The sequence below is a fragment of the Neopelma chrysocephalum genome, unplaced genomic scaffold (assembly GCF_003984885.1).
Source record: "Neopelma chrysocephalum unplaced genomic scaffold, ASM398488v2 Primary Assembly neopelma1_95715, whole genome shotgun sequence".
NCBI lineage: Eukaryota > Metazoa > Chordata > Aves > Passeriformes > Pipridae > Neopelma > Neopelma chrysocephalum.
In genome coordinates, this window is record NW_020924378.1 from 358,148 (window position 1) to 384,323 (window position 26,176).

The following is a 26,176-nucleotide window of genomic DNA, read 5'->3' on the forward strand; positions in this document are numbered from 1 at the left end:
ATGTGTTGCCTGGATGAAGACTACTGATGTTAAATTCACATACCTGAAGACATGGCTGCTGCTGAAGATGCACCCTGAGTAGCAGTTGGACGCTGACCGCTGAAAAAGAAATCTGTTCCTTGTCCAAGGAGATCTCCACTGGGCTCTACTGAAACCTGGGATGTGCTACTCACAAAGAGATTGTTCAACAAGTCTGCATTACTTGATGAAGAGTTTCTTTCCGAGATAGGTTGTTTCTGTTCTGGTGATACATCAGAGTCTAGTCCCAGCAAGTCCACACTCTCTTCAGGAAGAGATTTTTGTAATGGTGCAGATGGAGCGTCAAAATTGGCTTCAAAAAGCAACTCCCCTTCAGGAGTAGAGTCTTTTTCATCAACAATTACTGTGCTTTCTTCACCTGGAAATGTAGGGAACTCCTCATCTGAAGGATCACTCTCCTCCCTGTCATCAGACAGTTGAACATGATCATTTTTAGATGAACTGTCCTCTATTCCACTTTCTGGAGTTTTTCCTTCTTGAAGAGAAAAAAAAAAAAACCAAACAGCTTTAGATTACCAGGATTATTCTGCTGACTAGGATGAGACAGACTTTCATGGCAACATCATATGAAGCCAATCCCTAACTAATCAGAGCTCACAAAAGAATTGATGAAAAAACAACTAAATGTTGCCTACCATCTCTTTGTACAGGGTAGGCAAAGCAGCAGCTCACTACCACATCTGCCACTCTGAAATGCAGGTATTAGGAATTTTTTCAAAATGAGGCTGACTTGAACATTCATATCAGATGATTGTGCCACTTACAGCTCAGAAGATCTCTCAGTAACTGCTGCTCCACCCAATGAAAGCCTAAGCAGCTGCTGACATTTTTGCCAACATATCAGTGCCACTGAAAACTGGGAAATAAACTCTCCAACCAGTTTGCTAGATTAGAAAGCTGACATTACTTTATTAGCAGTACTGGCAGGTTATACTCATGAAATTTATACACACCCATGACATTTCGTCAATACATGTGTATATGCTAATTATTTCCGTGAACTTATTTGGGTCTGCGTAGAGGTCTTTTCAGGATCTTTGGTGGTTGTTTGGGAACATCCCATTTCCCAAAATTCCCTTTTATGGTCTCAGATCTTATGATGAATCTTCTTTCCTTAAGATTATCTCAAATATGTGGTCAGGTCATGATGCACTTCTCTTACCACTCTTTACTCCAACACTATCTATGTTCTCAAAACTAAAACATCTATTAGTACACATTAATCAATAATGTAAGTAAATAAGGAAGCATTAACTGGCACAAGACTTATTAGTCACAGATGTAGGAAGCTAACAAAAGGCCACACTAATCTCTGGTATTTGTACTAAGCAGTATATAGTACAAAACTAAGCATTAACCAAGAATATAGGGACTATATACTATTATGCTAAAGTTAAAAGAATTTTCCATCATCTTCCTCCACTGCTGCATAGACTCCTCTTAAAGGAATATAACTTATTCAGTAACAGCAGCAGACAGAAAATGGGGTTACACATGAACTACAAAGTTACTTTTTCACCGTCCATAAATACTAATCTGGACCCCACTGGCTAGTCTACCTTCTTTCCTCTGTTCCAGCCTAAGTAGGGCTGTGGGAATGCAAAGCTTCCTTATAGACTTTCATGGTTAAGACTTTTATAAGAAAAAGAAAACTTTAGCTCAGCATTTAAGTTATGCTCAACACCAAAACCCATTACTTGGTGTTTATCCAAATGAAGCAGAATGACTGCTTATTAGTCTGCAGAGCTCACTCTTTAAATAGCTTTTCCTCATAGTCTGGTGAATTAGAGACTTTTGCTGCATAAGAAGGCTTAAGCACTCATTGGAAGGTATACAAGACAAACATAAACCCAGGAGTTACTTCAGAGGAAAACCTGTACCTTTCCAGTCCAGAGAGTGAAAGAAGTTATTTGCATCAGTACTACTGCTGTGTGGGGATTCTGTATCAGTAGGTGCACTTTCTGATGACTGCTCCAGCTGGGATGCTTCTGCTTCATATTGTGCAGTTGAACCTGGTTGTCTAGGCAGCTCTGGTTTCCCTATAAAACAGAGTTCAAGCCAGAACCCTTAGAGAGAAACTTCCCAATCCTCATCATAGAAGCTGATACTTGGCTTGCAGACTGACTGCTGCCTGCAAGTATCTATTGCTCTGCAAAGACAAATTCCTGCCCACACTCTGCCATTGGAATTAGCATTATTGAATTTGTTTCGACTGAAAAAACTGATAAGACCTTGTTTTCAGCTAGGACATTAAATCAGACTCATAGCAGAACACTCAAGCATTCTACTTACATTTGGAGGAAAATGTAACTAACACCTCACTTGTACCAACCATTCCCTAAAACATGTGAAAGCTATGAACACTATCTACAATAAGAGACAAAACAACAGAAAAGAAGCAAATGCAGCTTTAGAAAAAAAACTAAGAGTATAAAGCCAGACAAGAACTAAGTTCTGGAGTTGCTAAGAAACATCACCAAGGGGTTAAGTAATACACTTGTGTGCTGCTTTTTATATTTCTTATTTTACTGAGATCAGATATTAAGTGATTCTTCTGTAGGACTGAGTCAGGCAGAGTTACCTGCTGCTAAATTATCTCTCAAAGATGAGGTTTTTCTTATGGCAAATTGAGAAAACTCCCTAAATAAGTCGGTATTCATCCACTCTTTGAAGAGAATGGATAAATGCTTCAGAGAAAGCTTCTGGTCTAAATCTGAATACAAAACTGGTAGAGCAATCTTTCACCCTCCTTCCTCATTCTCAGTTGTAGCTTAGAGATGCTGAAAAAAATAGTCTGTCTCAGAAAACATACATGAAAAATCATGATTAATGAAATAGAGTAAATTAAATTTTAATAAGGCAAGTTTATAAAACCAGTTCATAACACTTGCTTTTGTACTATTTTCTTCCCATCAACTTTAAGAAATTCTTTTAGTGTAACCTGAAATGCTTACATTTCATTTATCCATCAGAAAATGGAAGTGACTTAAGAAAATAAGAGCAATTTTTACAGATCCTCATCATCAATGAAACACCTTAACTTTACTGACCCAAGGGTTGTGTTTACAGTAGGATTAAACTAATTTACATAGAAAATTGTATAAATCATAGTACAAACAAAACATATCCTGCTTAAAAGAAAACAAAAGCCAGCAACAACTATCTGGTTCTTGTATCAAAAGAAATGTAGTTGAGATGTACCATATTAACAGCATAGAGTAAGATCTCATTTATCACTAAAATCACCATAGTAATCTCCATCACGCCTTTTATCCTGGAAACACAGAGAAAGCTTAAAAGCCTGAATGAAAACGTCAAAGCTAATTACTGATACCAGAAGATACTGAATAGCATCAACTGGAATTAATGCAGGCACCTGCAGATGAAGCACTGAATATGTAGTATTAAAATAAAGAGTCTGCTGGAACATATTAGGAAAAGTTGAGGAATTGAATTACAACATTACTTGGCTATGCCAATGCTGATAAAAACATTTTTAGTTAAGACCATTTGTGAGGAATGCTCAGATGATTTTAAGTGAAATGATACTGGTGCCATCTTAGCCAAATAAAGCTCTTTCAAGACATCTTGCCTACAAATCCTGAGTGTGAAAATTCCACTTGCTGAAATCCTGCAAATGGCATATTCATAGCTTCAAAGCAAGCAAATGTAGCCACAGTAGAAGGAAGATAAGAATAATTATAACCCATTACTAGAGAATAATTTAAGTTCCTTCATACAATGCGCATTTTCAATGATATTTACAAAAAACCCCCACCTTTTAAATTTATTTCACTTAATGGAACATCAGAAACTAAACAAAAGACTCAAACACTAAGTACATTGGAAAGTTTTTCAAGGGATTCATTACCAAATTTTGATAAAATCTCTTGTTGTTCCTCTCGGGTGGAAAAGAGGATCTTGGGATTCAGTCCCTTTATATTCATATTCTCCCACGGTGGCTGTTCACAGCTAGGCCTATCTCTGGGCTCCACCTCCACTTCCAGATTGACTTGAAATAAATCAGGATACTTTTCTTGTATGTCACAGGCATCCAGATCATACCTGTAAAGACACATACAAATAGATGCTTGATACTGATGGTTTACTGGATTAGGTCTACTGCAGTACAAAACAAAAGTTCAAAGCAACTAGTATTAGACTTAAAACATGCTGCATTTGTTTACTTTTCCCATATATTTTAAACATGTGGTATTTTTGTACATGATTTTTGTTGTAATATGAACAAAACTTTCAGTTTTCTTGAGGTGAGAAAACAAAAGAATCTTATTGCAACCAAAGTCATCTACTTCCTACATTGACTGTATTTCTTCCCCCTCCTATATGTTGATTTTTGGCAGCTTAGACAGTTTCAAAGAAAACTTCCTTCAGTGTCCTACAAAAAGGTGTCAACATACTTGGCAAATTTCACTGTAGTGGCATTTCGAGGCACAAAACCTGTGTGGAACTGAATCTGAAACATCTTCATTGAAGCCATCTGTTGAAAACAAGAAATACAGGAAAACAGCATAAACCCACAAGAACAGTATGCACAGTGTTCTGCCTTGAATACAATGCAAAGTATTTTCAGCATTGAAATATTTTAAAGTGTTTGCTTTGCTACACTTTCCATTCAATTCCATGTATACTCATCCTTTGAGATGAACATAAATAGATCTATTACTAACACTAACAAATCAAAATACCTTGAGTCAGATACATCTCATCACTAACCTCAAAACAGACTATCAAAGTTTTATGTATTTACAGATCCTGTACTGGAAGCTGAAACAGCATGACCTTTGCTACTTTTCTGAATAACATACACTCAGAAAAACCCACTGTGCAACACACTAATCAAGAAATATATGTCACATTAAAAGTAATTGATTTAAAACAGTTTTAATGTAGCACATTTAAAAGAACACTTCATAAGGCATGCAAAAAAGTTTTTTCTCTGAAAGTTCTCAAGTCAGCCATTTATTCCAGACAGAATTTTAGGCCTTTTCTGAGCTGACTCATTTTAACCACTCAACTTTCTCAACTTTTTCTTCTCTTGACAGAAAAACTACTTTCCCATGCCTCATCAGAAACCGAGCATCCAGAAACTGCCACTACAGAAGATTCATGCAGCTCCTGATCTTGCACAAATCCAAACTACGGCTCACTGATAAATCCAGAACATATTTGTTCCCTAGCTTTAGTTACAGCACATGTGAAATAGTCTTGCCAGTCCTTACAAAGGCACACAGTAATAGTCCAGTAAATTGAATTATGAAAGCTTTTCTTGTAAATGAGCATTTATTGAACCTCATAACCAGAAAGCAAGTAATAGGCAAAGCACTGACAGAAGGCTGAGGGAAGTGATCTTTCCCCTCTATTCAGCACCAGTGATCTGTAGTCCTGCATACAGCGCTGGGCTCCTCAGTAAAAGACAGACATGGACATACTGGAAAGAGCTTCTTTGATCCATCCATCCCTACCCTGAACCCCACATGATAACCTGAACATCCTATTAAATCCATTTTCTTAATCCCTTCCTATGCAAGACATTTCCTACAAGACAAAATAAACCCTCTCTAAAATTATCTGTGAGGAAGTGGAAGACATTCACGATGTCCAGACACTTAGAGGCAATCTTGAAATGCAGTGGTTGACCTCTGTAAGAGTTCTGCAGAGAGGTTCAGGCAGCAATTTACAGCACATAAAACTAAGGTCACATTGAATATTGTTCCATCAAACCTCCCAACCCAGACTGTGACTAACACTGTTAATGTGTCACACGTTACAGCTGGTGGATGAGAAAATTCTAGTCTTTTCCTATCAGTGAATAAACGCCAGAGAAATACCATGAAAGAAACCCTATCATCAATGAAAACGAGACTGCCTAAGGAGTATAACCTAGCTTTAGCTAAATTCCAATTAAATTTCAACAATGTCAGTTGTACACCTTTTTCCTGACGACCTTGAACCATACCAGTTATGGAATAATTTCACTGGGCTTTCAGTTTTAAGGTGCTCTGGAAGATCTGGGCTAATCTCTGCAACATGACAAGATTTGATACTCACCTTCCTATTCCCACAGTAGAAAAAACATAGGGAAAACAATCTATTTCATTAATAGTAGATTATGTATGAATATGCATGTTTGTCCCACATGTATAGAAACTGTCTGAAGAACTGTCTGGCTCAATTTCCACAATGCTCCAAGTTATCCAAACTTTGCACTATCCCTTCTTATCTTTTACATGGATTTCCAAGTTTAATTTGGGTTACTTATCTGGAGAAAAAAGAACATGACTCTTTTATAAGAAATTTGAAGACAGGCTTCATTAGCAAGTTTTTCGTGATCTTGCAATACATTAAGAATTGACATACTCAGAAGACTTGAAAAAGCTGAATTCGCAAGTGTATGAAAACCTCATGCATTTCTTTGATAAAGAGCAGCAAATAAAGTGAAGTACTTAGTAGATTATGAGTAGGATACAAAACTGCAACAAGAAAAAGAAAGTCCTCATGTAGGCTCTTAAATTTGTCATTACCTTGGCTTGTAGTCGCCCTCCTAGAGTTGACCTGGCATGATAGATCACAATGAGAACATCTCCTTGGACTGTTATACCCAGTGGAATTACTGCTTTCCCATCTTCAATTTTAAACTCCCTAAAGAAAAAAAAAAACACATAACAGTTAATTTAGCTTAAAAAAACCCTAAAACATAATGTATTACCTTATGCTTAGTCTACTTTCTCCAAGGCCTTCAGTAGCTAGAAAGTTAAAAAGACTTGGGTATTCTGTCACTTTTCCTGTCTTTGATTACATACACCTGGTATTGTCAGTACCATTTGCAATTCCCATGCAGACACCAGAGCTGTACAGGGGCTATGAAGCAGTCACCTTACAGCTACCATGCCTGAAGAATCCTTACAGTGTCCATGACTGAGACATGATTCTCTGTTCAGTGCATGTACATGTACCTTAAGGATCAATATTCCTAGTTTTACATCACGTGGAGTGAGAAGAGAGCCTTGCTCTCGTCTGCCTTGCAGTGTCCACTGCAGTGCCACCCCACCATCACCCCCACTGTTCTGCAAGACCAGATCCAAGCTGCTACAACAACATTCTCTTCCCCACGATTTACCTTTCAAGATGAGCTAAAATGGGACAGAGGAGTCTAGAAAAAAATAATGTGCTGTTTCAGTGCAAGTTGTAAGCTGTACTTACTTCATTTTGTCATATTCCTGGGATGTAGTGGTTACTCTCTCATCTCCCACATAAACTTCACAAAAAGGCCTGCAGCCATTACGCTGCTTACTGAAAAGTGGAACAGGAGTCATGACAATAGATCTGATGAGGATGGGCTTGCTGTGAGGAATAATGGGTTCTTCAGCCATCATGTCACACATGTATTCAATGTATCTGCCAAAACCACAAGGTACTCACTTAGTCAGAGAACAAAATTCTAAAAAATGGGTGAACACATAAGTGAGTTACTCCTGTTCTTATACAGTCACTAAGTAGTGATGAGTGTTAACAGTAAAACACTGGAAAGATTTAACAGCACTTTCAGGAAACATTTTCAAATCTGATACAGAGTGTCACTAAAGGAAAATTAAATAGAAACACAGAGAAATATTTCTCAACTGTAGCCAGCCTCTCATTTTAGGGACAACAACAGTTTCTGTATGGAAGCCTGATGGCTGCATCACAACAGAAAAATATACTGCCCAGAAAATTGAATACAGCCTTCCATATGAACTCATCTGCACCCATGTCCCACATTCCAGACAGCTCCAGCCACTGCTTTAGGAATGTAGCTTTACCTATATTCACTTGTAAAACAAACCAGCCACTCTTTCCAAAGGTCTTAAACACTAAACTACAAGAACTACTTATTTCATATATTGCACATTATGGATCACTCAAATCTTCCTAAAGTCTTTAAATTTGTCCTCATTACTATAAATTATCTTGTAGAGAACCCTTTAAATACACTTAAAGTAAATCTGTACAACAGCATAATCTGTCATTTATACTGAACTAATACTCTACTTCTCACCCTTCAAAATCTAATGCTTCTGGTAGGAAACACCCTTACTACCAGTGTCACTTGCTATTTAGACATTACTGTTATAATATCTATCAAATTAAATCAAAGAGTTGGTTGAAAACATTTGTCAAAGTATAGGCAAGTCACCTCTGCAGGCACTCCTTTAAAAAGCATTAAGCATTCTTACCCAATTGACAGAAATAATTATTGGTATTGCCACATAACTTCAGTGTTCTGATACAACAAAACCTATTGTAATAAACTAGGAAACATGGAACAAGTCAAATGTGGCAGGGGATTTATACTTAAGAAAGCATTCAAAACTCTGCATACCCTTGTTTTCATTCCTAACACTTCTTCACTACTGGTCACACTTGAACCACTTCTGATAAGAACATCATGAGTAACTTACAGGGTCACAAAGTCCAGATTCAGAATTTCTCTATTTATGATACAGCAAAATACTTGGAAAAACACATATTCCAACACAGACATTATTGAAATGATCTCTTTCTAAAAAGCATCCTGTACCATACTAAGAATTTAATAACTACCGGCCTCAACAGTACCTTACAGTACCTTTTATGAGAAGGCCAAATGCCAGGTGGACAGCGTTTCATGCTGAACATATAAACTGCAGCTTCAGCAGTAGTGAAGAGACGACAGAAGCACAGAAAGGAACAAACTACAACAGCAGACGCCGCTCTTCCATCCTAAAAAAAAAGTTACTTTGTTATTAAACCTAGCGGAAAAGGCATTTCCCAAGTTACTGAAGAACATGCTGTCTCCTTATCTAATGTTATGAAGTCCGAGGTCTAGGGCCATCACCAGATTCAAAGTTTGTATCTGAACGTCAAAGGTTTTCATTTAATTTCCTCACAATGCAAAAGATACATATTATCTGCTTGCTCAAATATGAAAAATTACTTTAGCATAACACTATTTGAAATTTTCAATTGATCTTTTTTTTCTTACTGTCAGTAACACCCATTTTTAAAGTTTCTTTCCTGGCTGCTGTTTGAAACCCCAGTTCAGTGCTGGTTTTGGCTGACAACCATGGACTTCTACTGTAAGAGAAGTACAAAAATTCAGAAGAACTAAACTCACTAAAAACTCTAATCCTCTGTCTAAAACTGACTGATATTAATAGCTTGCGATGAAATTAATGGAAGGAGGCTAAAACACTGAACCTTTCTGCTGGAATCACAGCTGCGTACATATCCCAGATTCATCCCTGTATTAAAAAAGGTAGAAGATTTAAAAGAGGTAAGGGCTGACAGAACAGGACTTAAGGTTTTTTTGCTAGCAGCATGGAACAGAACTTTTATCATTCATTTCTGGTGTACGCTTTTCACATCACGTCTGTCATGCAGCCACATATATACAAAAGTTCCCCTCACAACTGAGGAAAAGGGATGAGTTAGGTACCTTAAACAAAACACTTGAAGGGAAAGATGTGCTAATTCATCACATCTGCTTCTTACCTACTTGACCACCAATCACGTGATACTGAGATACTAGAAGTATCACATTAGAATTAGACACCTAACCTCACAGCAGCACTGAAAGTTACATCGGTTTTCAGGATCTGACATTAACTGATTTTTTTTCCTTGCAAAACACACAAGTATGGTTTGTCAGATTAACAAATTCTCTTTTTGACTCCAGTAGTGATATTCCTCATAGACTGCTATACCATATCAAAGGACAGGTTCTGAGTGCTTTCCAGCAGCATTGCAAGCATTGTCACAATGGTGAGGTTTCTGTTTTTTACTGTACAACAAAATTAAGAACGTAAAAATTTCGCATGCAATTCCTTCACACAAACATAAGAGTAACCTCGTATTTTCAAATTTTGAACAGAGTAACTCTTCTTTAAATTCATTCCTCCCACCCCCATATTTGACATGACATGGCTCTATAAAGGGTTTTATTGCTTTTTTTGGTTATACCAAGTTAATAACACTTTAGAGACCAGTGAAAGTTACAGAGCGATCTGCTGCCAGCAGAAGCAAGTTAACCAAGCATCTCACAGTCAGTTTCTGAAATTCCGTGGCTACAGATTACATTCTAAGTGGACAGTAGTGGGAAATGCAGTGTACACCCATCTGGCACTTGGAAGGCAAAAAACAGAGCAAACACTGAAACAGTAGAGCAGTTTTTTTTTCCCAAAGGCTACTTTATCTTAATGACTCCTGTATACTGCCTTCCATTCTACACGCAAGTAAGGGTTACATTACCCTACTAATTTCCCTAAGGAGAAAATTGATGCAAGTAACTTCCCTAGAGACACAGCAGGAAGGAATTGCCCCCAGCAGAGAAAGTCAATAAGAGTCACAGACTAAATGGATATTAGCACTCTTAATCACAATTTAAAGCTCTATTTCAGACTTAAACCAATTTCTTACAAGGCAGTGCACAATGCAAACATTTTTCTGGTCTTGTTTCAGCCACAAATGCATGTTCTTGCATATGCTATAAAGATTCTGAAGATTTGGTGCTCGTCTTGCTGGCCAGCCACATTCAGAAACCTGCAATGAGAGAGATGAGAGAGACAGTAGTAGATGTGAGAAACAAGATCACAGTCATATACATTTGCATAGCATAAGCTGTGCACATAAGAGGCAATTTTACACTTTAATGCCACCTTCATGTTGAAATTAAGCAAGGTGCTCAAGAAAAGTAGTCTCACACAGTGTAAACGCCACTTTATAGGATGAAGTGCAATGAAACTCCAGTCCTGTCTACAAGTCTGCTGCACTAGAAGTATCAACAACTCAAATTACTATCTGAAATATTCTTAAGAGCAAGGAATCAAGTAAAACAGCTTTCAACTGTTGCACACATACACTTAGGTAAAAAAAGCCAAAAAAAGCCAAAAAGTCCCCAACAATAAAAAGACTAGGCTTCTTTTTATATTTGTCCTTTATTCAAAGATCTTCAGTGGTTAAGTAATATTCCTTCTGCAATTAGTGCTACAAAACATTACCAACTAATCAGCTTCACTACTAATAGCCTATATCCTAAAATCAGCTGTCTACTAAGGATGCAGTGTACAAAATGTGGTCCTTTGTACACTTGCAACACCTAAAGAGCAGATATATTCAAGATCAAGGAAGCAACTTACAAAGCAAGCTTCTCCTATTTGTTTTTAATCTCAACTGCAATTGCCACATGTCAAAGACAAAGTTTTCCTATCAGCAAGATGTTTTCCTACCCAGATAAAGAGTTCAAGGGTTCCTCTGCAATGAATTACCTGAACTGATTATCACAAAATACTGACTTTGTAGCAAGCACAGGAAAAAAAGCTGACATACAAGTCTTCCACAACATTTAACTGTACTCTAGTATTTTAATTAAAAAAAGGCCGTTTCAGAAAGCATCACTTTGCAAGAGATTTAAATTGAATGTTCCTTTGTTAGTGAAAGCTTACACAAAGTCGCCAGTGAATAAATAAAAGCTAAGATAAGAAGTCCTTTATATCCCCACTCAACACAGGACTCAATAAACCTCAACTGCGGGCTTCACTACATCCCAAATATTACAACAGTAGTGTGCTGGTTTTGGCTGGAGTAATTTTCTTTGTAGTAACTAAATGAGGCCGTGTTTTAGCTTTGTGCTAGAAACAGTGCTGATAACACAAGGATGTTTTTGTTATTGCTGGGTGCTGCTTACACAAAGCGAGGCCTTTTCTGCCCCTCACACCACATCACTAGCGAGCAGCTGGGGGTGCACAAGCAGCTGGGAAGCAACACAGCCAGGACAGCTGACCCCAAGGAATATTCCATACCATAGGACATCATGCTCACCATATAAAGCTGGGGCAGAAAGAAGGAAAGGGGAACATTCAGAGTGATAGCGTTTGTCTTCCCAAGTAACCATTACATGTGATGGAGCCTGGCTTTCCTAGAGATGGCTGAGCACCTGCCTGCCCATGGGAAGTGGTGAATGAATTCCTTGTTTTGCTTTGCTTGCACTTGCAGTTTTTGCTTTACCTGTTAAACTATTTTTATCTCAGCCCACGCATTCTCACTGTCAGCCTTCTGATTCTCTCCCCCATCCTACCAGTGAGGAGTGAGTGAGCAGTCATGTGCAGCTTGGTTGCTGGCTGGGGTTAAACCACGACACAGTGAAAGAATCACATTGCAGCACTGCAGCTTCAAACAAGAACACAGCCTAGAAAAGCATGTGTATTCAAAAAAGTAAACAGTAAGGACTTTTCTGGGGAATTTACTATTTACTTTCTACTCAAAGACTAGTTTTATTACAAGATGTAAACAGATATAACAAAACTACCTTCTGTTTCTTTGGCTGTATTTTAAGCTCAAAGTGTCTTGACAATTAGCAGAATGATAGACAGTGCACAATCTCTGAGCAACCTATTCCTAGCAGGACTCAAAACTAGCTGAGGAGACTTCAAAGCTACCAATGCTTCTAACCAAGATTAAAGAAATTTGCAGAAGTTCCATACAGATAGCATACAGCAAGAAGCCAAGAATATGTAATTTCATAAGTACATTCTAAGCAAAGTGTCAGAATTAAAAATTTTAGAAACTGTTCTCCTATGATCAAGTTTAAGGCTTGCCCTAATTATCTTTAGGAGGCACTAAAGAAAAAAAAACCCTAAGCCTCCTTAGGTTCCTGCATGGCTGCTCTCACCCAGCACTGAATAATGAAGTTAGTCAGAATTGCTGGACATCTCAATTTCAAGAATGGGCAGGTAAAATTTCCAAATATAATTAAAGAGTTTGTTTTCCAAGTAAAATAGCCACCTTTAAAAAAAAAAAACAACAAAAAAAAACAATCAAAAACCACAAGACAATGCTTTGTAGAAACTTCCTAAATACTCCTAGACAATAAAGTTAGCAGGAACCTACAATGTTTTGACTAGTTATGACCTATTATTACTACTCAGCAAAAGAAAGATAGTAAGACAACATTAATGTCAAAAAGATAAACTTAGATGAGAACAATTTCAGATCACTGGTAGATTTAGCTGTGCTTATATTACCATTCATAGCACCAATACATCAGAAATATCAGTGTACAGACACCTCAGACTTGCATAACCAAAAAACCATTTTCAGCATAAACTAATTCCCAGCCACAGAATTTATCATTCCATAAACAGAGATCAACAGCTTTGTAGTATGAGGAATAAATCAGTTCACTACAACAGCCTCAGTAGACTTTCCAGCAATTTAGTGCTAAAAAGCATTGCTGAACATTTTGCTTTGAGGTAGCTGCTACCAATAATCATGTAGGAGGTTTCCTGCATGATTAAGCTTTGCCTTCCATCTTAAATAACCTCTCCCTGAGCCTCATACTGAACCAGCTGCAGATAAAGCAGCTGATTGCATCTATCCAAAGAGGCAGTAATTACTTCTTTCAGGTGTGACAATACTCAATCTTGTAGACAAGCTTACAACAAAACAAAAGGAAGGAAGTGATAGCACTAGGACAAATTCATTAAATATACCTCAGCCTGACATGTTAAACCAACTGTGATAGCTAAAGCAATGCCAAGGATGGACCTGCAGAACAAGGGGATTCCTGTAACAAATAACAATTCTGGACTCTCTTCTGGGCAGACAGTATTGGGAGAAAGGGGCATGATCAGTACAGACTGTTTAGGTGAGGTCTAATGTGGCCAGTGACACAACTCACAACACAATGAAAGTCTCCACTGTTGAGCCTCTTGCAGGACAGCTGAGGTTTACTTGGGAACGGACACAGGAGTCCAGTATCTGAACAGCTAACAAGCTGTGCTCACTACCTCGTTACCGATTTAGGCAAATATCTTCATTTCAGTATCAGAGAAATTGCCAGGAAGGCCAATGGAGGGTCAGCTAAGCTACAACAATACTGAAGACAGTACCAACAGTCAGTGAGCTGAGTCATATGGGAGTCAAGTGCTGTGTAGTGGGAGAAAGTCCAGTGAATGGGTTAAGCAAATCAGTTGCCATATCCTTGATGAAGGAAAGTGGCAGAATATAGGAGAGGTTGAAATTTAGTAAGACTTGAACTACATGCAGTATTCCCCACTTAAATTTGAAACGTGTAAGGTACCTGGACATGTTTTCAAAGATATCACTGGCCTAGGAAAAGTGGACTTTAGTCAGAAAAAGATTAGTTTGTAATCAATTAAGTTTGGATTTAAAGCAAAGACAAGCAGAATTCAAGTTAACTCTTTGAACTTGTGTTTACACTTATTCTTTTGTCATGTTTATTTTTTTTATTATTATTCTTTGTCATCTTTTTGATTAGCCTCCTTGAACATATTTCACAATAAAAAGCTGAAGGTATAATCAGGACATTTTGTTGCAAGATCTTTTACAGAAATACACAAAAACTATACACACCCTATTATGGAATCTCGAAGCCCTGTATGTTCTTGGAGAGAGATTGTACACAGCATAGTGGCCAGGATGTTTAGAGTCCAGACATAACCGCACATCTTCTATGTTATTTTTGATGGCAGATTCTACACCTTCAGCTGGAAAGGACATCACTAAAGACAGAACAAACAGCAGGTGACATTTTTCATACTATAAGAACACTGAGAAGTTATGCTTAAGAAAAACATAGCTATCATACCAGCAATTCTGGAAGTGATGTATGATATATCCAAGTCTCCTTTTGCATAACTGAAACAGAACACATTGGAGTTAGTATTGGGAAATACTATCATTCAAGCCATAAGTTTAAAAGCCAGGTCTCTCAGGCCACATTCAAGAGCATGAATAACATTTCATTTCTTCCATTTGAGGATTGCTACCTCACACTTCAAGGTTTTCAGAACAGGGTCAGAACAGATACTGTGTTTGAACAGTTCCTCATTTAAATCAGTTCCTTCAAAACCATCTCTGGGATTTTGTAGAGATGCCTTTAATGTTTAACTCACTCCTCTAGCCCCTGCTCTTACTGATAAAAATTCACTGTAGGGTATCAGTTTGAAAGCCTAATGAGGAAGCATTAACATCCTAGTTGAAGCTTCAAAGTTTAAAATTATGTAACTCTGGTATGTTACTATCTGGCACAGATGGCCATGCTATCGAGTATCTGGATTCCATATGAATAGTGTTAAGGAAACTTCCCTGTCTGATCATTCAGGGGCAGTCTGGCAGTCACACTCCCACCACCAAACTGCCACTGCCAGGACCGGAGCCCCTTCACAGTGGGTGGCTCCAGTGAGCCCATGGGTGCCCTGCTTGACTCCCCACACGCCCCACACTCATAGAGTCAAGTTTCCTCACTGGATTGACCCCAGGCCTCCCACAGAAGAGTCTCAAACTTAATTTAAGTAATTTAATCATGGTGCAGCAACAGACTCCCCTTGATTCTGATCCACAGGTCTCAACCTTATCATCACTGACCTCAAGTTCTACAGAGTCAAGAGACTCTCTAACATACAGAGCCACTCCTCCACCTCTCCTACCTTGCCTGTCCCTTCTGAAGGGCTTGTAGCCACCCATGGCAGCACTCCAGTCACGTGAGTCATCCCACCACGCTTCTCTGATGGCAACTACATCACAGCTTTCCTGCTGCACAATGGCTCCTCTTGTTTGTTACCCATGCTGTGTGCATTGGTGTTCACGCATTTCAGCTGGAGAGCCTGGTTCCAAGCCCTTCCCCCTTCAAACCTAGTTTAAAGCCCTCTTGATCAGCCCTGCCAACTTACAGGCTAGAGTCCTTTTGCTCTTGCTAGACAGATGAAGCCCATCTAACTCTGGCAGGTTTGGCACCATAAAAATTGCCTCATGATCAGAAAACCCAAAATTCCGCTGGTGGCACCAATCCTTTAGCCACCTATTGATAAAATGGATTTTCCTACTCCTCTCCTCATTCATCCCTGCTACTGCAGGAACTGAGGCAAACACAATCTACGCTCCTTTCCCATCAACCAAACGGCCCAGAGCCTTGAAGTCCTTTTTAATTACCCTGGTACTTCTTTTATCAATCTCATCGTTGCCAATCTGGACTACAAACAGTGGGTAATAATCAGAGGGCTGAATTAGCTTGGGGAGTCTCCTGCTAATATCCCTCACCTGGGCCCCAGGAAGGCAGCAGACCTCCCAGTGGGATGGGTCTGGTTGGCATACAGGGCCTTCAGTTCCCCTCAGAAGGGAGTCATCAACTACAACTACCCTTCTTTTTTCTTAATAACTGAGGCTGTGATCTGTTTAATAGACAGGGTGCAACTGGGAAACCCTCCAGACAGATCTTTCTTTTGAGTGTCATCTGTTTATACAGTTGTGTACAGATTTAAAAAGCAGCCTTTTTTAAAGATCATCTCCCAGTGACTTTTTTTTTTAATTTACTTATTTAGGTCTATTCCCTGCATCTCTACCTTATCACCCACATTATGTCAAAAATTTACTAATTTAAGATCACTATTATTTTTTCTTTCTAAGGTATCTGCTATGTAGCAGAATGAAAAAAACTAAAAACAAACAAACAAAAACCAAACAAAAACCAAAACAAACAAACAAAAAAACCTGAAAAGACTCAGTGCAGGCCAACGTCCTTGAGTATAATTACATAGGTCTGCACTCCTGGATTGGCAATAAGAACAACTCTCACCTACAGAACTTAACTTAGACATTCCTAACTTAAATACGTCAGTAGGACATTAACTCCAGAACATCAAAATGTCATCACAACACTACAACGCTTGTTTAAGGAATGCAGAGTTTCCAACAAAGTTTCAAGACACTACATAAAAGAGCAGACCCAGGACACTGAACTCAAATTTTACACACCAAGAGAGAACATTAAACTTTGATTCTTTATTGCTTGCTAGTAAACATGAAGGAGGTTAGAGGGATTGATTAAAAAATTATTGAATAAAGGACTGTGAGGAGGATCTTAGATAAGGCAAGGACAACTGTTCTGAATCGAAGGCTATCTCAAACTGAAATCACCACAAAGAAGGCTGAGTCTCACTAGACATAGCACTAAAAAAAAATTCCTCAGCCTTGAAAAATCTTGCATAGGGAGGTAGACAAATGGCCACTATTTCAAAACATGTTGCACCATTGGAAGGACATAGGTAAGCTCAAGCGGCAACACTGTTGCAGCCAAAGTAATTAGGGCAGAAATTTACATTCAGAGCTTATCATGATTTCTTACAAAAATTAATTATGATTATAGTCCTTCATATAATTAAGAAGTATCAAATGTTATTTGTTGCTTACGCCTAAGAGCTTCAAGCAAGAAAACATGTAGATCTCTGTAATAATACCAACTTTTTTTGATATGTCTAATATATATATACACCTTTTTTTGATATACCTTTTTTTGACTACCTAATACAACAGCTGAAGAACAAAGAACCTTTATCTCTTCAATGCTTTAACACCAAGGTTAAGCAGAAACATGAAACAGAATTGCAGAACTATTAAGAGCCAAAACCCAATAGTCCTCATACCCCTTCCTGTGGGAAGACTTTCAGATTCTGACTTCTTACTAGCAACACCACTGGATTCGGCTCTGGTTTTTACACTTGTCTAAATTAAAATGCAACATTATTAGGAGCATGGACCTCACCATACACACATTGCTGCAAGAATGCAGTTTAGCATGTCAGCAACAGAGCACAGCCAACTCAAGCATGCTGTTTTGAAGGGGAAAAAAAAAAGCTGTGTGCTTGTTACACTGAAGAAGTCTAAGAATGTTTGAGCAATTAAAACTTAGTTTCTAAACTGCAGTACCAGGAATTTAGTTTAATCAATTTAGGAATGTCCAGAACATATCACCGTGTCCTTAAAGTTCCTTGAACTTTATTCTGAAGATTTCAGAGCTATTTCAGTAGTAATACCTGAACACAAGGTACTCTGTTTACAGTGGAGTGTTTTATGGTAACTGGCATTTCTTTAAACAGCAAGAAGGTGAAAAAATGCTTCTTCACATTGGTAAGCATTCCTACATATATAAGATATAACCCTGTCACTACAAATCACAAACAAGGTCTTTCTTTTCATGTTGTTAACAGCAGAAATTTCATTTACATAGAAATGTTTCTGGCAGGTGGTAAGAGTAGGAAAGCACACAAACACATAAACAGATTTGCAAAGAGGGTTTCTGGCCTGTGATTCAATATGTAAAACTCAATGTGCTTTTAAGGCTCTAATTAAGCTTAATAAGAATGTGTAATATGACACTAATATTTAGTCACTTTTCTGATGGTACCAGGCTGATTCAAGGGTTTTTAGCAAGTCTAGAGGGACTGGACTAGACTAGTGTAGTCTCCAAACACAGGCATGGGGTTTTTTCTTACAGTACCTAATGGGGGCCTACAAGAAGGTTGGGAAGGACTTTTTACAAGGGCATGTAGTGATAGGACAAGAGGGAATGGTTTTAAACTGAGAGAGGGCAGGGATAGATGAGATAGATAGGAATTCTTCACTGTGAGGGTGGTGAGGCCCTGGAACAGGGAAGCTGCAAATGTCCCATGCCTGGAAACGTTCACGGCCAGGCTGGATGGGGCTTTGAGCAACCTGGTCTAGTGGAAGGTGTTCCTGGCCATTGCACAGGGGTTAGAACTAGGTGATGCTTCCAATCCAAACTGTTGTATGATTCTATGAAATGCAGCAAGTAAGACATAAATTCTCATTTTGCAGAATAAATACCTAAGCAAAAATCAGAAGTTTTAATTAGATGTTAAAAAACTTTTCACTATGTAAATGGTTGGCATTATCAACCTTGCCAGAAAACAGCTGCACCTAGAGACCACAACTAATATTATACAGAAGATCATTCCAGTAAATTAAGCTAAAAACAATTACATTAAAAATAGCAATTAAATTAACAAAATAAATGAATTAGCATACAGAACAAAATTCTACAGCTGTGCATAGTTGCCCTGTGTTATTAGCTAAAGATGAGAAAGAACAAAGAATGACAGACTAACCAGCATAGCTACAATGTGAGTATATACACCATTATCTTCAGTTAAATAATGCCTTAACACTAAGCAATCTTCCTCCAGACATCTCTACGCTTACAAGATTAGGAAAAAATATCTATTAATTAGCTAAGTACCTTTTATTTTTCAGTTTATTTTTTAAAAGCAATGAAGAAAAGCAGCACTGAAATTCACATCAATCTGTTCCCACTTGGTTTTGCTTCATAAAACTGAATTAATCATTCAACTACCTAATGTAATACAAAGATTCATGATATTAACATGGCATTAAAGCAGAAACAAAATTACCTCAGAAGCAAAGAAAACTGGCAATAAAAGGCAGCTAATTGTTCCATAGATTACTACATCAGAATCTCTTCAGTGAAAGAGATTGTTCTGACAAAGCAAAAGAAGACTGATCATAAGTTTTGAGTGCTGCTTTCAATACCAGTGAAGATCAGATACTTTAAACATTTAGCTATGTTTTTTGGTAGGGCATTTGTAACCTGTGTGGATGCAGACCTCAATGAGTATAAAAGCTGGTCAAGGGCACAGAAGCTTCACAAGAGAGAAACACACAAGTGTAACAGAAGTCTGTCTGCAGATAAAGGAAGTAACTCCACAATTCAGAAAAGCAATCATAAGCAGGAAGGAGAACCCCTACCTAATGAGATGGCAGACTCCAACACAAGGAGTGCTTAAGCGTGGTGGCAAAGATGCGTGACAAGGAAGAGACATTTTAATTGGTGCAGAATGTCTGCTTCTTGTGTTGGTTGAAGAGTTTTGGAACGGTAGTCAAGCACACAATAGTAGAAGAGATATTCTCACATCACTGAGTGTATCAGCTGTAGCCACAAGACAAGCTTGTAAAGCAGAGAGTGACCACAACAGAGAGAGACACGCCCTATAGTAGATGCAAACAAAGCATTAACAATTCAGCTTGATTGAAACATAGTTTAAGAATGAGCAAGCCCAGTCGTGGGACTCCCAGCAGCAGAATAAATGTTGAATGCCAAAGGACCTGACCCTACCTTAGGTCCTACAGAACATTAAGTATTGGTCATGTTAATTCATGTTTCGCCATTTCAGTGAACAGTTAAATACAGTTAGGATTAAAAATACACTACAGGCTTATCAAGGAATGAAAATTATAGAACTAAGGGCTGCTAAAGAATATTGGCAGATTACAAGTGGAGAGAGTTTCCTTTTTTCAGTATTGATTAAATATTACCAGGAAAATTAGTATTGAAGTAATTGGTTCTCACTAACATAATGACATACTTGGCACATTCCCTCCTTTTTTTCTCCATTCCTCAACCCAATGACTAAATTCACTTAGATAACACAAAAAACCAGAAATGTAGTATGAAGACAGAGAGTCCTACACAAAACCAAGATCTTTTTATGATAGTGCAGAACTTAAAAAAATACCTGACAGTCTCACATGTTCTGTCAGAGGCGCTGTTCAAGAATCACTTCAATATAAACCCTCCTATTCCTCCTATTCAACCAACCTAGTCCAAAACATCTGTGAGGGACTGATCTCCTCATGATGAATCTTGGAACATAAAATACTGTCTGACAATCCTCTGTCAATCCACCAGAGCCCATGCAAGTGTTGTATCCCCCATTAGCTTGAAAAGGCCTGTGGTCATTGATCTCATTTGGATATGACAGTACTCCCACCCATTAAGAGCTATCAACCAAAACAAGGTCAAACAATTACAGCTGCAATATACTCAATTCTAGTAAATATCCACACGTGACTTTCTGTAATTAGAAAGAGCAAGGGGTAAAAGTAGTGAGTTTTTCTTTGACTAATACTTAGTAAGTTCCACAAGCCATGCACTAAGCTGTTCTGTTGGTGCACAGAACACTAACCAGCAACTGACAAGTAGCACACTAACTTTAAAAATAAGATAGATGTAAGACTTATTTTGGGCAGTCACCATAATCTAAACAATTGTAGAGAAGAGCACAAGAACCAAATAGAATCTTTCCAGACAGCAAGCACTCACTGTCCAATACTTCAGAAGTTGCTAGATGAGCCCTGCAGATGTGGTTGGATATACAACCACTCTTTTCTTCCTTGCACACTACACTTACTACAGAAACAAAGCAAAAAGCTACACACATATGTTAGGTAAGATAAATAAAAATAAGGTGTAGGTACAGCATAAGCCATTCCATATTAAGAAGACAATTTTAGACAGTTCTAATCCACCCCTAGGAAAGGGGAAAATGGCACAACACCAAAGTCAAAAAAACTATTAAAACTTCCAGTGGCCTTTAAGGAAGAAATCACTTGCAAGAGCAGGAAGAGGAAACTTCTTCAAACATAACTAAGTGATGGAGATCCAACAACCCAGAAAGTCATGTGGAGATAAGAAGTACAGGAGTACTTCAGAAGCATGTAGTGTGCAATAAAAATACAGTATCAGAGTAAGATCTAATATACAACCATGGAAAAGTAGGGCTTATAACTTTGTCAAAACTACGTTTCATCATGCAACAGTTTGTTGCCCTTGTACACCTCCCTATCTTGAGTCCACGTGGTTTCCCCAGGGTGAAAAGTTTGATGCTGCTGTCCCAGTTGCTTCCGTAGAAAGCTTAAGGACAAATCAAAGCTCCACCACTTTTGCAACCTTTAAAAAAAAAAAAATAGAGGACCTGGCCTTTTTAAACCATGCACAGGAAGTTTAAACAGGCAAAGTGTAAGAGCAAACAGCTAAAAAAGCACTTGAAGTGGCCATGAAGGTGCAGTGTCTACAGATCTAACTCACTTGAATATTACAAACACTTCAGAGAAGTCCTATACACAAGTTACACACAGAAAACTGAAAAGACCCACATGGCAAGCAACAGACTTCACAAGCAGTATCCCAATTAGTATCCCAATTAAAGGGGCACAAAGGCTACAGTGAGGAACAAGGTTCAGTGTTCCTTATGAGGCTCTACTTCAGACATGGTATTCAGTAGTGACTTACCTGTTCCTTTTAGAACTAAGAAAACCCTTTAACACTGCAGAAAATTTTATTACGAGAAAAATATACAAATCATACAGATCAATTAATATTGATCATAGAGAAACATTTGAAATGGGGCTGAAAACCTGATTAAAAAAAATAATCACACACTAGGAATCTGAAAACATACACATCTAAACAGGAGAGCATCCATCCAGGCAATGCAGGACAAAGGAGACAAACAGATCCCCTCACACTGTCTTGAAGGTACAGGATTCTACCTGAAAGCTAAACTGAAGAGCTTATTCACTATTTCCCTGCAGGCTTTTTCCCCCTCAGATCCACTCCCTTGATTTGTACCTTTCACCATTCCATCTTTTTTTCTTCCTCTCTTATTAATAAAGGCACTTACTGCTAATTCAATTCATTCATTTTGAATCATGACAATCCTATTCCATACCTCTCTGCCATGCTCCAGCACCCACTTGCTCATCTCTCACAAGCTTTTGGGATTTAAAATACAGTAGGGCAAGAAGTACTTACAGACAGGCTTTTGCTGCAACACTCTCAATTCTAGTATATGACTGCTAAAGTAACTTTTGTATTAATATAATTCATAAAATCTCAGGGGATGGTTACCACCTATTAGAGCTCAAACTTGGAAAGGTATGCTGAATTTATCATTTCTGAAGTAAGCTCCTGAGCCTTCATTTAGAACTCTTAGCAGAACAGTTTTTAAATTTTTATTATTTTTTTTTTTTACTCACTTGGCCACAGACTGGATAACCTTAGAAGATGTATCCTTAATATTAGTGAAAAATCGCTCTGTTCCACCCCTCAGAATATCAAAGAACCCTCCATAAGTCTGGTCACATTCCGCAACGGTCAGGCCTAGAGTAGTCGAATAAAAATAATTGTACTTTATTATGGGGCCCATTCCAGGATACGACTTAAAGTATGTTGCCTATAAAGCTGGAAGTGAATGCACATATAGGCCTTGCTGTAAGGCTCACAGTTCTAAAGTTCTCCTTAACTATGACCTACGCAGCCAGGAAGTACTTAACACATTGTTTAATTTGCTGTTTGTATTTATGAGAAAAAAATTTCTGAAAGTAAGGCATATGTTTCATATTATCAACGCAGGAAAATACTGCCTTTTTTGAGTATCAGTTTCTTAAAGTGCAGCTTATTATCAGCAGATCTACTTAATCATCTCCAGTAGACACATTTTAATGCAGGGCTTCAAAAGCAGCCAGCAGAGTAAAGTTACTTTTTAAGCAGAGCATCCCAGACAGCATAGCATTGCAGCACAATATCCCTTTTAATATGACTGTATGCAACAAACAGTAGCCATTCTTGCATAAAACAGATGAACAGACCGACTTTTGATTACAATTACATTCAGAAACTGGATTCTTCCACAGAAATTAACATACACGACATTACTACAATAAATATTACCCAATTTTAAAATTTCCCCTGTAAAATTAATAAATTTTGTCTCATTGACAGTTCAGCATAATTAATATCAATCAAGAAATATCAAACTAGAAGGAAATTTGAATACAGTAGGAAATACAGTCTACATTAAAAGGAGTGTTCCATATTTACATATGATAGTTAATATGGGTGCAGAAAGAACAATAAGAAGTTAGATGTAAATAAGCCTGTCAAGATGCTTGTTTCTTTACTATTTAAGTATTTTCAACTGCATGTACTCTGGAATACCCATTTTTACAGAATGGGTAAGTAAGCTTTTAACTGTGTCATTTTGGAGATGTGTTTTGGTTGATTTAATTTAGTTCTGCTAGTCCAACCTATGTTTTATCTCAGGCGGAACTACAACTCCTCCTCCCCACCACTGATGTCCTAAGGTGCAACTTCAGGTGTCCTGCAGTCCTTTCTGCACAATGCTCCCATAATTAGCTGAGCTCATGGCAGTACCAGCTTTAGCTATTTCTGAAAGTACTGACTGGATAGCCAATAAATTGAACTTCGGCTGCTGCTTTTTCCCTTTGAGGTAGTCAGACATGAATCTTTTGGAAGTGGCAAAACTAAATAACTTTAGACTACAGTCACTGCAAGATACACTTTCACAGGGGGTCAAAAGTCTTTTTGGGCAGGAGAGAAAAGGAGATAGACGGACCTCAGATGCTTACGGAAGTATTTCTTCCTCATACAGGCTTTCTGCAGGCTAAAATAAACACACATGTGAGGTCAGTGACTCCCTAGAATTAATGAACTGCTATGGTCCGTAGGGAAAAGCCCTGCAATTGCTTCTGCATTTACTTATTAGGCTACCTCAGCCATTAGACACAAAGCCCATTTTAGCAAATAGTTATAGCAAATGCCACAGAACAGCTGCTGTCTTTTTAAGTTGTAACCTATTCGATGTTAAATAGTTCCTCTTGGAAAGCAAAGACACCTCTCGCCTTCGTAAACCAAATATCCAAAGTTGTGCACAAACTCAGGATATGTACTGATTTCAGTAACTTCTACCAAAAGGTAAAAATTTTTCAATTAAAATATAGCACTCGGAAGATTTTTAACAGTTTAAATTCAAAATCCTCTTACATGCTGTTTTTTACACAATGCACTTTCCATTATTATTGCCTCATTGAATCACAAAAGTTTGGGATTTAAAGGAAGCCATTTTTACTTGTTTGTCATAACCTGAAGACTACTATCTCTTCTTCTTAACATTATTGCTTCTTGCATCCACACTTTCATCAAGTTTTAGTTCACTTATGTCAACATTCCTGCCTCTATAGGTCAATTATGCATTTTAAATTATTTTCCACGGGAAACCTCATTTTTATCTTGCCCAGCAACAAACTTGAGAAATTCACATTTGCGTGTTTCAACACACAATCAAAACTTTGGAAAAAATAAAACAAGGTTAGAAGCAATTATATGAATGTTGAATAGCTAGTGCCACAGCAAATAACTCAAACCCCCAAATGATTTTATTCCCCATATGGAAGATACGCACCTGTCTTTACACTAAGATGACATCCCTCTCTGCACATACCTGCATTGTACATGTTGTTGAGCTGTCCTGCGGGCTTGGAGCTCTGTGAAACAGAGGTCACAGATGTCCGAGGCTGAGCATTGTTTCCATAGCCTCCATTTTGTTCCAGGAGCTGAGGAGATTAATGCTCGCTGTGAGTAGTTTCCTGCTAATTTGGCCAACTTGTTATGCTTCGCAAATTACTTTTACTCGGTGAGAACAAGCGAACTGAACCTCAGCAGAAAGCCAGGAAGTTACAATACTTGCAGTGCTGTGCAAATTATGCACTAGACAGGAGACATCTAAGTGGGTTTCCAGTTAGTGTAGGCAGAGCCTTCATATACCAGATTTATCTGTGCAAGTTATTTATGATTAAACACAGCATGTCAAACAGAGCACTAGCATAACTAAAGAATAAACCAAGAGAAAAAGCAAGGAGTAAAAGTAGTGAGTTTTTCTTTGACTTAACTTAGTAATTTCCACAAGCCATGCACTTAGCTGTTTTGTTCTAATAATAAGAATGACAACTGGTTTTCTTTAATGTCTCTGTGCTTTAAAAGCCATATTTTCAAGGATCCTACAAGTGATACAGATTAATTCAACTGCATTTCAAAATAAATTAGCGTGAAATTTTCAAAAAACTAAGCAAGAGGGGACCTGCTCTGCAATCTGTTAAGAAATGCACATTCACTGGAGAAGAGAGGACAGAAAGGAAACCCAATCAGTAGTACTCCTACAAGACATCTTTACCTCTGTGATGGGGGATTTAGGATTGACATTCCTAGCTGCTGCAATCTCCTGCAGCTGGTTCACAACTTCAGTGATTGACAGTCTCTCATCGGGGTTCACCTTCAAAGTGGAGCCTACAAAAGGAGATTCAGAAAAAATAACAAATTCTTCAGGGCCTTTCTCCCACCTGATATTAATTTCTTCAGTGCATAACAGTGCAAGAAGCAAACAAGTGAACAGAATGGAGCAACTGCTAAATCCATATCTAAATATCATTCTCATAGTAGATATCCATGAGAAAAACACAACACTCCTCAGGATTAATAATATTTCAAAGAATACACTTCAGCATCAATTAATGAAAACCATAGAAGTAACTTTGTGTCTAATACTGCTAGATTTTGATATCTTTTTGGAACTGTAATTAAAGTTTCCAGTAGTCTATTTTGAAATTTAAAGAAAAGAGAATTTTTTAAGCA

General features: G+C 38.0%; 1 protein-coding gene across 3 annotated transcripts in view; it reads right to left on the reverse strand.

The window, feature by feature from the left end:
• GAK (cyclin G associated kinase) overlaps positions 1-26,176 on the reverse strand; it is a 73,859-nt gene that overhangs the window by 22,378 nt on the left and 25,305 nt on the right. For 2 of the 3 annotated variants that reach the window (XM_027708183.1, XM_027708185.1), the window contains exons 9-21: positions 25,719-25,831; positions 24,990-25,101; positions 22,726-22,849; positions 14,684-14,733; positions 14,449-14,597; positions 10,495-10,617; positions 8,666-8,799; positions 7,261-7,455; positions 6,582-6,699; positions 4,458-4,537; positions 3,911-4,104; positions 1,920-2,078; positions 44-514 (exon numbers count right to left, since the gene is read on the reverse strand). In XM_027708183.1, coding sequence (XP_027563984.1) covers positions 44-514; positions 1,920-2,078; positions 3,911-4,104; positions 4,458-4,537; positions 6,582-6,699; positions 7,261-7,455; positions 8,666-8,799; positions 10,495-10,617; positions 14,449-14,597; positions 14,684-14,733; positions 22,726-22,849; positions 24,990-25,101; positions 25,719-25,831 — 2,022 coding nt within the window. The remainder of the gene's footprint in view (positions 1-43; positions 515-1,919; positions 2,079-3,910; positions 4,105-4,457; positions 4,538-6,581; positions 6,700-7,260; positions 7,456-8,665; positions 8,800-10,494; positions 10,618-14,448; positions 14,598-14,683; positions 14,734-22,725; positions 22,850-24,989; positions 25,102-25,718; positions 25,832-26,176) is intronic. The other variant, XM_027708184.1, reaches the window with a different exon arrangement.